Here is a 13,059-nt window from a genome sequence, read left to right on the forward strand (position 1 = left end):
CTTCTAGTTCCTCTGGGTTCCTACAAGGCCACCACTTTGGGCAGTGGTTTCTATTTTGTAATCATCCTTCTCTGTAGAGGAGCTACATCCCTTTCTTCACTGGACCATCATGAAAGGCAGCCTGCTGATGTGACTTTCCCACTGTGGCTGTGGTTGTCCAGCACCCAGACACATTCACTAGTACCATGAAGACCTCTGCTCTCCTGAGGCATTTCCAACAGGAGTTTTTCTGCCATTCCTGTCCCAAACAACATGAGCGAAACCAGTGAATCTCTCCTGTATGTGTCTGTGGCTGTGGGGACAACGATGAAGCAATGTCAGGAGGGTGTTGATTTTACACTGCTGGAACCAAATAAGCATCTAAGCCAGCTACGCTGTGCCAACATGGTCACAAGCTTCTAAAGCTCTTTGAAAATTTTAATGGCCAATTCTCGTGTCTGTGGATAACATAGTGCTATTTTAGCTGTCACTGGTATTTGTGAAACTGCAATGTAGCGACAGAACCAGTTTCCTAATGACTCGCTGCAAGTGATGGGCAAGGACAGAAGAGGAGCCCAGACCTGGGATGGCACCACACTCTACCCTCTGCTCTGCACACTTCTGTCCTGAGGGCTGCCTGGGTCCCACGGAGAAAGCCCCTGTCTCCTTGGGGCAGTGCTGCAAGCAGGGCAGGGCATGGCTGCTGTGTGCTCGCCAACCCGCTGGGTGGGCAGCTGGGGAGGGCTCCCTGACTCACAGAATCTCCCTGCTCCAGTCGCTGTGGGAGAAGTGAATTGTCCCCAATTTGTCTGTGGTGCAAATATTCTGGGAAACACGAGTGCGTGGCAGCCACGGTCATTCTCCATCCATTGCCATCATACGACTTCTAGCCAAGAGGTCCATCTAATAATCTTCTGAATCGCTACTTCTAGGTTGTCTACAGAGTCCTTTGGTCGGGGGAAAGGAAAAGGGAGCTCATATCCTGTTCTCTATCATTTCATGGTGTCATATCATCATATAATATGCCACGTCAGGGCACTACCCTCCTTGGGGCTCTGGGCACTTCCTTCCGTGGGACTACGCAGTACCCTTGACTTAGCACTTTTTCCATTGTGTCATGTCTTTCAGCAATGCTTCCGGCAATGTCTCCCTCTATAAAGTGGGCTCAGCCCAGGGATCCCACACCAGGCACAGCAAGGGCACTTGCAGCAGTCTAGCCTGACTCCTACAATTTACCTCCACCCAGCAGAAGCATGAAGACCTCCACACCTGCCCTTGCTATACTTTTTGTGGCTGCCCTCTGCTACCCAGTCTTCTCTTCTCCAAGTGAGTCCAAGCTCTGCTGTCTGAGGAGCTCTCTCCTATTTCTTTCTGCTGTATAAGTCTAGTAATGCTTGGCGGCTCTCCCTTCCAAGCATCTGCTGCAGGAAAGGAGAGGCACGTCTTGCTACTCTTTGGCTTCTTGGGGGAAGAATGGCTGTGGTGGGACCCCACATTAGGAGCAGCACCTCCTCCAGCAGAGACCGTCTGATCTTCTGACCCTGCTCCTCCCCACTAGTGCTTTTCCTGGTCTGGTTTAATCAGAAAACTTAACTTCTCTTCCAGCTTCTGTCAACCTTTCTGGTCCCTGCTGCGTCCAATACAGCGCCAAACCGCTTCCCTCGAGCCGTGTGGTGATGTATGAGCACGCAGGCAGCCACTGCTCCCAGCCAGCTGTGATGTGAGTAATCTCTTGCCCAAATCCTGGGGGGTTCTGCTCCACTGAAGGGTGGCAGTGCCAGGAAACCCCATATCTCACCCCATCCTGGCAAGGGAAAACACCAGGCTGGGCTCTCCTGTGTTAGGAGAACAGCTTGGAAACAGCTGAGGCCCATCCCAGGCTGGCAGTTTCTGGACCTCCTACTAGATTTGAGCCAAAAGAGGTTCTGCTGGTCACCCCCATCATGCCCAGGTAGCAGGACCCAGGCAGGACAGTGTCCCAGCTGGAGTAGGCACGCTTGGAGTCTTGCTGCAGAGCAAGACACCTGCAATGACATTAATCCAACCCCTCAGTCCTTATTTCCCATTTTACAGCTGTTCTGTAGGGGCTGTTCTGCAGCTGTAGTGGTGTCTGGTTTGGTGGGGTTCACCTGGAAAGGAGCAGGTGGTCCTCTCTCCTCTCCTCTCCTCTCCTCTCCTCTCCTCTCCTCTCCTCTCCTCTCCTCTCCTCTCCTCTCCTCTCCTCTCCTCTCCTCTCCTCTCCTCTCCTCTCCTCTCCTCTCCTCTCCTCTCCTCTCCTCTCCTCTCCTCTCCTCTCCTCTCCTCTCCTCTCCTCCCCCCTCCCCCTCCCCTCCAAGCTCCTTTAACTGGATTTCCTTCTGCAGATTTACCACACTTGCAGGCAGGATGGTCTGTGGCAAACCTGGCGATAAGTGGGTCCAGGACATCGTGAATCGCCAAAAGGACAAGGCGAGCAGTGGGTGAGCAATGCCCGGCTCCCTCCAAGCGTCACCTCTGAGAGGACCTTCTCTCGTGGGCACCTCCAAGACATGTCTGTTTTTTCTTATTGCCTGAGAATTTGTCAGACTATTTAATAGCGTGGTTAGCTCTTTTATTTAAGTTTATGCAAAGGTATTTTTAATTTATTTGTCATTCTCACTTTTCATTCTAATTTGTACTGATTGTGTTGAAGTGATTTTGTGTAATAAAAAGGAGCAAAACCTGCAGCTTCTCCCCCTGGCTCTCAGAATGTTTCACGGAGGCTGCGGTGGGCAGTGGTGTCTAGGAGGGGGTCCAGGATGACACTAGATGGGTCTCTGGGACGGTGGGGTGGCTCCCAGCTACCCCCCAGCCCCTCCGTGCTGCACACCCCCTGCACGGTGGAGCGGTGCTCATCCTGCCTGCGCCTCCCACCCCTCCCCTGCCAGGCTGGGCATGAGCCCTGCCCCGGGCGATACCCAGGAGCCTGCGGCTCTTTGCAGGGGATGGGTGTCACGGGGGAGGTTTTGGCGTGAGCGGTGGCGTGGGCAGGTGTGGGGGGTCACGGAGCTCGGCCAGCGCCTTTGGGCAGCCCGTGAGCAGGCAGCGCTGCGGCTCCCACCGCGCGGCTCAGCAAACACCACAGTTGATGCCGTCTCCTCTGCCATCCCAGTGCCAGGGGTTATCTACGGGCACGGATTATTTCTGGCACTTCCTAATTTGTCCCGCACGGTTTTCCTTTCGCTTTGACCCGCCGGTGGGCCGGTGCCACGCTCCTCCCCCGGCCGCCGCGGAAGCTCCCGCCGCCGGTGCTGCTGAGGCCGGCGGCAACTCCGGGCTTATCGTGGCACTGCCGGTGCTGCATAGCGCTGAGGCTACCGCAGCTGCACCTGCCTGCAAGCCTGCCTGTGCTGGTTGACTCTGGAGGACGTGCCCGGTGAGGCCACCCAGCTGCGGAGGCCACCATGGCCCTGGCGGGTGCCCTGGAGCGGCTGCAGGAGGAGGCCATCTGCCCCATCTGCCTGGAGTACATGAGCGAGCCCGTCAGCGTCGACTGCGGCCACAACTTCTGCCGGGGCTGCATCGCCAAGCACTGCCAGGACAAGGGTCTCTGGGCTGATGGCCCCTTCTCCTGCCCGCAGTGCCGGGCCTCCTGCCACCGCAGTGGCTTCCGACCCAACAGGCAGCTGGCCAACATCGTGGAGAGCATCCGGCAGCTGGGGCTGAGGGGTGGTCCGGGACCGGAGCCAGCGCTGGGGACCCCTCTCTGCGCCCAGCACGATGAGCGCCTCAAGCTCTTCTGCGAGGAGGATGAGGAGGCCATCTGTGTGGTGTGCCGGGAGTCCCTGCACCACCGCTCACACACCGTCTACCCCATCGAGGAGGCCGCGCAGGTGTACAAGGTAGGGGAGGTTGGGGTGCCGGGGGTCCCCGTCCTTGCCAGGTGCACCCTGGGCACACCCAGTGCCAGGGAGATCGGCCGCCAGCAACCCACCACCCAACAGCCCCGTCAGTACTGCCTGGAAAGCAGAGGAGGGGCTGGCAGAGATGGTGGCACCCACCCAGCTGCTCTCATTGCAGGGATGAGGCAGGACCCACTGGCCCCCAAACTGTGGAGGCACCCAGGCTCACCCCTGTCCGTCCAGGTGCACAGAGGCAGCCTGGCTCCCTGTCCCTCTGCGACCCCCCCACGTTTTGCCTCAGTGGAGGGGTGCACCCAAGCCCCATGTCCCAGTGATGCTCCTGGCAGCATGCCACCAGCCACCCCGCACCCTGGTGGTGCAGCGAGCAGTCGCTTTATTCTCCAAAACCTAAATAATGAGAAAAATACGGGGAAAACCCAAGGAGCGAGGAGAGGGTTAATGCTGTGAGCAGAGTGAAGAGCACAGCTGCTGGGTTTGGGTGCCAGGGCTGGCACTGCCTGGCGCGGGGTCACTGTCACCGTCCCTGGCTGCCCGCTGGCACCGGCGGTCCCAGGGCAGAGGGTCCTGGCTGAGCTGTGGTGCTTGGTGGCTGCTGCTGGGGCGAGCTGAGCTTGTTTCTTCCCTTTTCAGGTCAAACTCCAGCAATCCCTGGAGCATCTTTCGAAGGAAGTGGAGGACGTGAAGAAGCGTGAGTCAGTGGAAAGGATGAAAACCCAGGAGTGCAAGGCAGGTGCCTGGCTTAATTCTTAAAGAATAAGCTTCAGATATATCCACAGTTATGATCTGGTCTGGGGCTGTGAATTCGGGATAGTCCTCAGGATGGGACATGTCCCCATGTCCTGCTGTGGTGTGGAAGACGGATGCTGGAATCCAGGCTCTGTGCGGCTCTATACAAAAATTAAAAAGCTTTGCAAAGAAATGCTTTGCAAAGAGCAGCATGCCAGCTCCACTGAATCCACAGCGGCTTGTGTGCTGGTTAAACAAATAGACACTGATTATTTTTTATGTGCCTTTTGTTTTACAAGGTGTGCTTGAGTTACAAGCCAGGCATGAGCCATACATATTGCTTCACAGCAACAGGAACTAGAAGTGTTTTCATTAAGAAAAAGAAAAGCTGAATTACTGCACCTCTGCCTGACTCCAGGCAGCTCCTGGGGAGATAAGATGCCAGCAGACAGCCCATTTCACGTCCCTCCGGGGTGGAAGCTGGGAAGTAAAAGTAACTGCAGAAAACAAAACTGCTGGGCTGAGTTACCCAGCCCTGAGCTGGAGCTGATGATTAATCGGCTTTGACAGGAAAAACAGGTTTCTCCAGACTCCCCTGGTTATTTGCTCAGCTCCCCTGCCTGCTCACGGCAGCCTGGCCAAGTGGGTGGTGGGGTTTTGGGGTGCCCCTGTGGGCCTGCTGTCCCACTCAGGGCTGGGCTGGGGCTGCAGGGTGAAAGAGCTGTGTCACTCACTCCCTGCCCGCCTGAGTCAGGGCTCCAGGGCCACGGCTCAGCTGCCTCCAGCTCCCTCCCGGCCCAGCAGCTGGTTGCACTTTTTTAGCAAAAAGGAAAAAATTGCCCCTTGAGAACGGTGGGGCGGAAGTGGCCGTGACCATCCTGGCTTATCAAGCCTTTGTGACTCATGTCCAAGAAATCATGTGCTTGGACATAAATGCGGTTCAGTTTCCTTTTGTTTATCTTCCACATTTTAAGGTTTCATGCTCCTGGCTAATCTCGGTGTGTTTTCCTGGTGCTTCAGGTTTCAAGCAAAGTGCCAGTTTTAGGGTTCAGGTGAAAAAGCCTAAAGCACTGGCAGACCCTGCCCGTAGCTGGCTGTCATGAGAGCTCTCAGACACCCGGGGAGTCCTCCCTGGCTCCCCTTTTCCATCCCTCCCCAGCCCCAGGGCTTCCTCCACCTCTTTCCCATTGCTGTGGGTTTTTCCAGACATGGAGCATTTCCTTTGGGCTGCCTGAGCAACAGGCTAGCCTGAACCTAGCTGGAGGGGTGAGTTGTATCACAACTAATAAAAATGTACCCTGACACCTGATGGCATCTTGCACCCAGCGGCCCCCCCAGTCTCCCTGTGCTGCATCATTAGACATCTGAGGTCCAGCTGAGCAGAAATGCCCCGGGGAATGTCCTACTGCTGGTAAACTGAGGATGTGGAGTGGGAACTCAGGCGAGGTGAAAGCACAGCAGTTATCCTCTGGCTGTTTTTTTAAATAAATGCGCTTATCAAAAGAATGTGCTGGTTTCCCAGGGCCTGATGCCGGTATGGATGCTGGAGAATCTGGCTCTGTCTCCGCTGCCTTGCTAATGTTGCTTCGCTTCACCCCATCTATCTTCTTATCACAAGGAGACAGTGAAGAAAAAGCGTGAGAGAATTGTGAGCGAGTTTGGGAAGCTGCATCGGCTGCTGGCCGACGAGGAGAAGCTGCTCCTCCAGAAGCTGGAGGAAGAGGAGAAGCGGATTCTGCTGATGATAAATGAAAACCTGGCCAGGCTGGTGGAGCAGAAGTCCTTGCTGGAGGAGCTGATCCTGGAGATAAAGGAGAAGACCCAGCAGCCGGCTGACGGGCTGCTCAAGGTCAGGCTATGCCATCAGCCCCAATAGCTCAGCCCCGATGCTGTTGCCATCTGGGCAGGTGGCTGGGGCCAGGCTGGCTGGTGGGCACGAGGCTCCGGAGCCCCATACCCAGAATGGTTTTTCTCTTCTCCTTCTAGGACATGAAAAGTATCCTGAGCAGGTAGGTACCCGTGCTCATTCCTCCTACCGTCCTGGCTGCCTCCAGGCTCTGAGATGTTCATGTCTGCTCCATGCCAGTCACCCCCTGTCCTCCCTGCCCAGCGTCTGGTTTGATCCTCCCTGGGGCTGACAAAGGAGGGACTGAGACCAGCGGGGGCTGGAGAAGAGACATCATCCTCTTCTTCCAGGGCCCCAGAGCCAAGGTTTTGCCTGGCTGTGTGGTGTCTGAGATGTGTCCCCTCCTAAGGGACATGCTGCCTGGGTCACATTCCTCCTTCCTTCCTTCCCAGGGACTGGTACTGCCACTCCCCACATCGTTTAGCTCTGGTCCCATTGGGCTTGCTGATAAGCAGGCGGTTATCCCTAGTGCTCTTCACAGCCGAAGAGCTCAAGAGAGGAGATGCATCTGTGCAGCCAAGAGAAGGGCATTAAACCTGTCCCCAGCAGGAGACTGGCTGTGCTGTGGGCTCTGGATACAGCCCACAGGAATCGCTCTCCTTGCAGGTGTGAGGGGGTAAAGTTCCAGTCCCCCAAGACTGTGTCTGTGACCCTGAAGGAAAACTACAGCATCCCCGAGCACTGCCTGGGCATGAGGGACATGCTGAAGAAGTTCAAAGGTAAGGCTTTTGTGCCAGCTCCTGGCACATCTGGGCTCTGGTCCTGCCCTCCCCTTCAATACCCTGGGGCATGGGGAGGTTTTTTCAAGCTTTGTCCTGCTGGTCCCAGTTTGTGCACTGATGAGTTTCATGGTGGTTTATGGTGGGGAGACCTTCCTTGTTCTGGTTCTGGATGGGTTGTGAGGTGACCCTGAAGCCTAGGAGGTCTCTCAGGAGTTTCAGGCTCCGTGTTGCCCACAAACTCTTGCTTTCAGTGTTGGCTGTTTCTGGAAGCTGTGCCAGAGGCTGTGGAGCCACCCTCCTCTGTTCCTGCTCTGCAGCCAGATGCCAGATATTCTGATGTGGTTTATAGTTAGCATGAATTTATGTATTGCACTTCCCCGCTGCCGGGCAGTGCTGGGAGCTGTGCAAGGCCACAGGCACAAGCCAATAAATGTAGGAGGTGGGAAGAGCAGGAAGAGCCCAGCATCTGGGCTGCAGACACCTGCTCGTGTCTGCACCTGCAGACCCCTGAAGGCCCGTCTGTCCTTCCACCCTTCTCTCGCTCCAGTGGATGTGACTCTGGACCTCGAGACAGCACACCCTGAGCTCACCGTGTCTGAGGACCGCAAGAGCGTGCGGCGCGGGGGCAAGAAGCTGCTTCTGTCCCTGTTCGACAACCCCAAGAGGTTCAGCACCGCACCGGTGGTGCTGGGGAGTCAGGTCTTCTTCTCAGGCCGCAGCTACTGGGAGGTGCAGGTGGGAGACAAGCCTGAGTGGGGCTTGGGGCTGTGCCGGGAGTCTGCCAGCCGGAAAGGCAACATCCTCTTCTCCCCAAGCCACGGCTACTGGGTGCTGCGGCTGCAAAATGGGGGCAACTATGAGGCCCTCACCTCGCCCATCTCCCCGCTGACCCTGAGCGTGAGACCCCGCCGCATCGGGATCTTCCTGGACTACGAGGCAGGAGAAATCTCCTTTTACAATGTGAGTGACCGCTCCCACATTTACACCTTCACCGACAAGTTTTCAGGGAACCTCCGGCCTCTCTTTTTCCTGGGTGCCTTTTTGGGGGGCAGAAATGCAGAGCCCTTGGTGATCTCCTGGGTCAGGGACACGCAGGGGAGCGGGTGCATCGTCCTGTGACAGTGGCTGCTCTGGCTTCTCACCAGTGGACAGAGACCTGGGAGCCTGACTGGCTCCTTCTGTGAGCAGGAGGGTGATGCTGGGGCAGCACCAGGGAAATATCTGTGTGCCTTGGTGAGAGTCATGGCCAGGTCCCCATGTGCTCCTGGCTGCTGGGGCGTGACCTGCTGAGTGTGACACCCCCCACGTGCCATGCCCATGCTGGGAAGGGCACTTTGCAGTGGGGACATGCCATAACCCTCTGTGCTGCCAGCGGGGACAGGGGATCCCACTGACCATGACTGCCCTGCCACTCACCTCACGGGCTGCTGGAGAAGGGTACGCACCCAGCCTGCCCCATAGTGCTGATTTTGGTGTGACATGTACTGGAACAAGGCAATAAAGGGTTGATTTAGGCAGCCTTGTGCGGTTAGCAGTGTGGTTTTGTTGTGCGTCCATCCCTGCTCGATAGCCCCAGCTGTTGCACAATATCTCAGAGGGCAAAGGGTGCTGCTGGACCTGGTCCTCTCCAGCCCAGAGCGGGTCCTCGAGAGACCCCGCTGTGGCCTCAGTCGGACACCACAGTAAACCAGACACCCACCAGGCAGGGATTCAGTAGCAGCAGCTGCCTGTGTGGTTGGCCACGCTTCAGTCTTGCAGTGCTGGGGCCTGGGGTGAAGGTGAGGGGACACCTGTATGGGTGAGGGTGGTCCCTGGGCTGCTGTCTCTCATCCTCTGGTGGGGACATCACCTCCTGGTCTGGTGGCTCTGGCCCCTCCGCCTCCCCTCACAAGCCCCATGGGTGGGAAATCTCCAAGTGTGGGAAGTGGTACACACTTTGGGGGCTGCAAAACCCAGGGAAAGAAAAATAACCCAGCCTCTGCTGGTGTCTCCAAAGGTCTCTTTTGGTCTCTTCATCCCCTGAGACATCCCTTCTCCTTCAGGCTGTATTGCTGCCCCAGCCCCTTGCCTCAAGAAATCTACCACAGGGTTGCTGGAGGAAAAGCTCTCAGGTCCTTAAGCTCAGCTGTGACATCAGCCAGTTCTACTCATCTAAACCAAAGCTCCCGTGGTCCTCAGGGCCGGGAGGAAGGAGACACTGCCCTGGGGGCAGAGGGGGTGGAGGCCATGCCAGCAGCCATGGACTGCCAGCTGGAGCGGCTGTGGAGTGTGCCCTTCAGACAAAAATAATGAAGCTGCTTAATTTAAAGACAGATTCAATTCAAATAAAATGAGATTTGATAAAGTCTTAAATGCTCAGCACAATTTCTCTGGGGATGTCCTGGATGGTGCTTTAGGAGTCTCCTAGTGAAAAATGATGATGGACCTGAGATAGCATTTCCTCTCGGCTGAGTTTTGTTGTGTTTTGGGGAGTCCCATCCTCCTCCCTTACAGGACGAGTTTATGGAGCCTGAGAAGATAAGAAAGGACATGAACTTTGAGGTCTTGAGAGAGGGCTGGAAGCAGAGGAAGTTGTGGGGGGGAGTGGTGAGGACAGCCAGGGAAACCTGTTGTGCAGGGTTTTAGGCTCGGAAGGGACCAGGCTAAATGTCACTGAGCCAAGGGTGGGAGGATGTGGTGGGATGGAAATTGTCCAGAAAGCAAAAGTAATCCGACCGTGGCAGGGTGACAGATGAGTGGCATTTGCTGCGGTGCTGGAGAGACAAAGAGTGTTTCTAGAAGAGGCGGGAGGAAGTGCAATAGTTGGAAGATCTTGCAAATAGCAAGAAGAAATGAACAGAAAGGATGTGAACTCACCCCGGCGCAGCATCCAAAGCGTTCCTAGAAATCATTACTCTGCCTCTCGCAGGAAGGAGAGTAAAGGTTGAAGACATGAGATAGCTCTGAATATGCTGTAAAATTTTCCATCTGGTGAACTCTCCGCATCACCTGCAACTATGAAACCGCCCTGAGATGACCAGACTGGTTGGCAATGGGCAACTAGAGAAAAGCCAGGAGCACTGGGACCTGCTGACTTAAAGCTAAAGCTGTTCCTAAGCCTATTTGCAAGCAGGTTTTCTGTTTAAGTCAAGTCGAGCTTGCCCCCGTCCCCAGTGGAAATGCATTTGTTGCCCGGCTCTGGCCTCCACACAGATCCTGCCCAGCAAGGACCAGGTCCTGCTCGGACCACCACCTCAGCCATGAGGACTGGCTGCACGGCACAGCATGGTCCAACCCGAGCACGTGGGGCTTCCCACAAGCGCTCCTGCTCCCCAGCTCCCCAGCTCCAAGCAAGCTGGTGACCCCTCACACGGCGTCATAAGGCTATTTATTACCAAAGGGGCTGACCTGTATGTGCCAGGCTAACTGCAGTCACACCATTTCCATTTGATTTGCATATGCTGAAGGAAGATGGGCATATAAATATGCATATACATATATTTTGCAGGGACATTTTATGTTGAGACAGTCTCTTGCTGTGGTGAGTCCCAGGACTGATCTGCTCAAGGTGTCTGATTTTACCGAAGGCAATAATCCCTCAGGATACCACGTCTAGCAGAAGAGCAATGGGCTGGGGTTGGGTGATCAGGGAACTGTTCTTCTGAGCGATCAGTAGATTAATGTCACATTTTTAGGCTTTGGCTCCTGGGGCAGTTTGGTCACCCAGAGGCACCGACAGTGTCCCCTGTTAAGATTCTCTGCAGCAAAATTTACAAACCTGCAGTTTTAGAAATGTGCTTTCTCAACAAATGTAACATCTTTCTTTCTCTTCTAGTATAGTGGAACATGTTTTGTCATCTTAGAGGAATGGGAGTAGTCGTCTGTGTCTTTCTAAGAACTGAGCAGAAATGTTCTTTTGGGTCTTCGTTACCACTTCTGCCTTCTGTTGGCCGTTACAGGGAAGGTGATGGCCAAGCACCATTTCTGTCTTCCTAAGCCCTGGAAGACTGGGATATATCGCTACTTTAGGAAAACATTACTTTTATATGCAGCCTGAAATACCATCCACTTTTACATGCCTTTTTTGGATGCTGGCCCCCCAGAAGAGACACACTCCCTCATCTTGGTGACTCTGGGAAGAGCCGTTCCAGGTGGAGGACTGGTCCTCCCCTCCCTGCAGTGAGCCAGGGCCCTGGTCCCTGGGATGGTGAGGAAGGCACAGAACTGGCACTTCTGAGTGCACAGGCATTTTGACTTCAGGGTGCCTAATTCCTCTCTGAAAAAGTGGAGATGTAAAAGCCATCAGACCATGAACCTTGATGGCCATCAGTCTGTATCTCCATCAGCACAGCCCAGCTTCTCCTCCTGTGCAATGCTGGACTCTGACCTCCAACTCCCTTGGCTGTCGTTATACCTCAAAATGCCTATGGACACACCAGGGTGATATAAACAACAAATATATAAAGATGTGCATGTATATTATAATAATTATGTTATTCTTATTTAGTAATGATTTTATTTTTGTCCACAGCTAGGCTCTCCCAGAGTGTTCATTAAAAATATTTACTTTTATATAGATCACACAAAATATTCAGTAAATACCACACTCTGGTTTCGGGATGAGTCTCTCTTTTAGTAGTTTACAAATTCTGAAACCCTTGACACCATTGCTCTTGTCTTGGTCTGAATCCAAAGGAAAACCCCTCCAAGCCACCCTGCTCTTGGGTCCCAGCCTCCCCTTCCTCTTCATCTGTTGCCTTGGGCTTAGTGCCCTCTGCTTCTTGCGTTCTCCTGCCCTGTCTCCACTGGGTGCTCCTTGAGCACCCCACAGGGCTGTTTCTGGGAGGGACGAGCATCATGATTAGCCCCTGAGATGCACGCATGAGCACCAGGGCATCCCGGCGCTCCTCCAAGGGCTGCACGGTGTGAGGGTTTTCTTGCATCACTCAGCTCTAGCAGCAAGGTCAGCCTCAAACAGCTGCATCAATGTATATGGCAAATACATCCCCCGCTCTGGACAGGGTGATCCCTGGGTGCAGATTTGACCTAATGACAACACAGGTACTTCAGCCCCTGCCTGTTCCTGCTCTGGGCCACCTTCCTGCACTCCTCCTCTTCCTCCTTTGCAAAATGTGACAGCACCGGAGATCACCAGGGATGCCTTCTCCATGCACACGCTGCTGCTGGTGGACTTTGGAGGCAGTTGCCAGCTTGCTGAAAGCTGCTTGGCCGCCTTTGCCTTGCTCGTGCAGGCTTCATTCACACCTCTGTGCCTGGGGGTGTGGATTAACAAGCACGCTGTATTCCTCACATGCACTTTGAGGGCTCCTCTGAGCTGTCACACGTAGGTGGGTGTAAGATTAAGAAAGACATGAGCAATTCAGGACTCCCTGCAGGCTCCCAGAATAGTGGTGAGGAGTTAGCTGAGGTACCCGGGGTAGGTGTCTGCTGTGGGTGGCTTGAATGTGACCCGGGTTGTTAAGGACGTTGGCGCATGGGGTTGTTTGCAACAGGCTCAAACAGTGCACGGGCTGGATGGTGCTCGCCGGCTGACCCTGCTCTCTGGTTCTTTGACAAGAAACCCCAAGGGTCTGGGACTGCTCCCAGTGCCACAGAGACAGATGGGGCTTCTAACCAGGAGGGACTGTGGAGGCTCAAGCCATTTTGGGTGACCTTGTTGCAAGTCTGCCCACTCCTGTCCCCTGCTCCTGCTGTTCTCTGAAGCACGGGCAGCTCTGGGCACCCAGCTTTGTGCCAATGTCAGTCATCAGGGTGGACCTACCGGGCTCCGGCACTCAGATAGGGCCTAACTGGTACCCAGCGGCCAAGGTGTCTTCACTCTGGCATGGCCACGATGAGCCCAGCT

General features: G+C 55.0%; 2 protein-coding genes across 2 annotated transcripts; both read left to right on the forward strand.

The window, feature by feature from the left end:
* Positions 1-1,087: 1,087 nt before the first annotated feature.
* On the forward strand, positions 1,088-2,691 carry LOC141932173 (C-C motif chemokine 5-like). The gene is made up of 3 exons (XM_074845331.1): positions 1,088-1,305; positions 1,585-1,699; positions 2,343-2,691. Exons 1-3 carry the CDS (start codon positions 1,233-1,235, stop codon positions 2,440-2,442), a joined length of 288 nt encoding a protein of 95 aa, XP_074701432.1. The 5' UTR covers positions 1,088-1,232; the 3' UTR covers positions 2,443-2,691.
* A 524-nt stretch (positions 2,692-3,215) lies between these two features.
* TRIM39 (tripartite motif containing 39) lies at positions 3,216-8,731 on the forward strand. Its single transcript, XM_074845315.1, has 6 exons — positions 3,216-3,839; positions 4,491-4,586; positions 6,205-6,435; positions 6,573-6,595; positions 7,099-7,211; positions 7,762-8,731. Exons 1-6 carry the CDS (start codon positions 3,402-3,404, stop codon positions 8,331-8,333), a joined length of 1,473 nt encoding a protein of 490 aa, XP_074701416.1. The 5' UTR covers positions 3,216-3,401; the 3' UTR covers positions 8,334-8,731.
* Positions 8,732-13,059: the final 4,328 nt, after the last annotated feature.

Source organism: Strix aluco, chromosome 19, assembly GCF_031877795.1.
Source record: "Strix aluco isolate bStrAlu1 chromosome 19, bStrAlu1.hap1, whole genome shotgun sequence".
NCBI lineage: Eukaryota > Metazoa > Chordata > Aves > Strigiformes > Strigidae > Strix > Strix aluco.

Bases quoted from the DNA above. Each gene is read 5' to 3' on its own strand.
- TRIM39 (XM_074845315.1), top strand. From the start codon at position 3,402: ATGGCCCTGGCGGGTGCCCTGGAGCGGCTGCAGGAGGAGGCCATCTGC. The intron at 4,587-6,204 runs GCAGGTGCCTGG...TCTTATCACAAG, and splicing joins TGAAAACCCAGGAGTGCAAG to GAGACAGTGAAGAAAAAGCG. The intron at 6,596-7,098 runs GTAGGTACCCGT...CTCTCCTTGCAG, and splicing joins ATGAAAAGTATCCTGAGCAG to GTGTGAGGGGGTAAAGTTCC.
- LOC141932173 (XM_074845331.1), top strand. From the start codon at position 1,233: ATGAAGACCTCCACACCTGCCCTTGCTATACTTTTTGTGGCTGCCCTC. The intron at 1,306-1,584 runs GTGAGTCCAAGC...CTTCTCTTCCAG, and splicing joins CCCAGTCTTCTCTTCTCCAA to CTTCTGTCAACCTTTCTGGT. The intron at 1,700-2,342 runs GTGAGTAATCTC...TTCCTTCTGCAG, and splicing joins TGCTCCCAGCCAGCTGTGAT to ATTTACCACACTTGCAGGCA.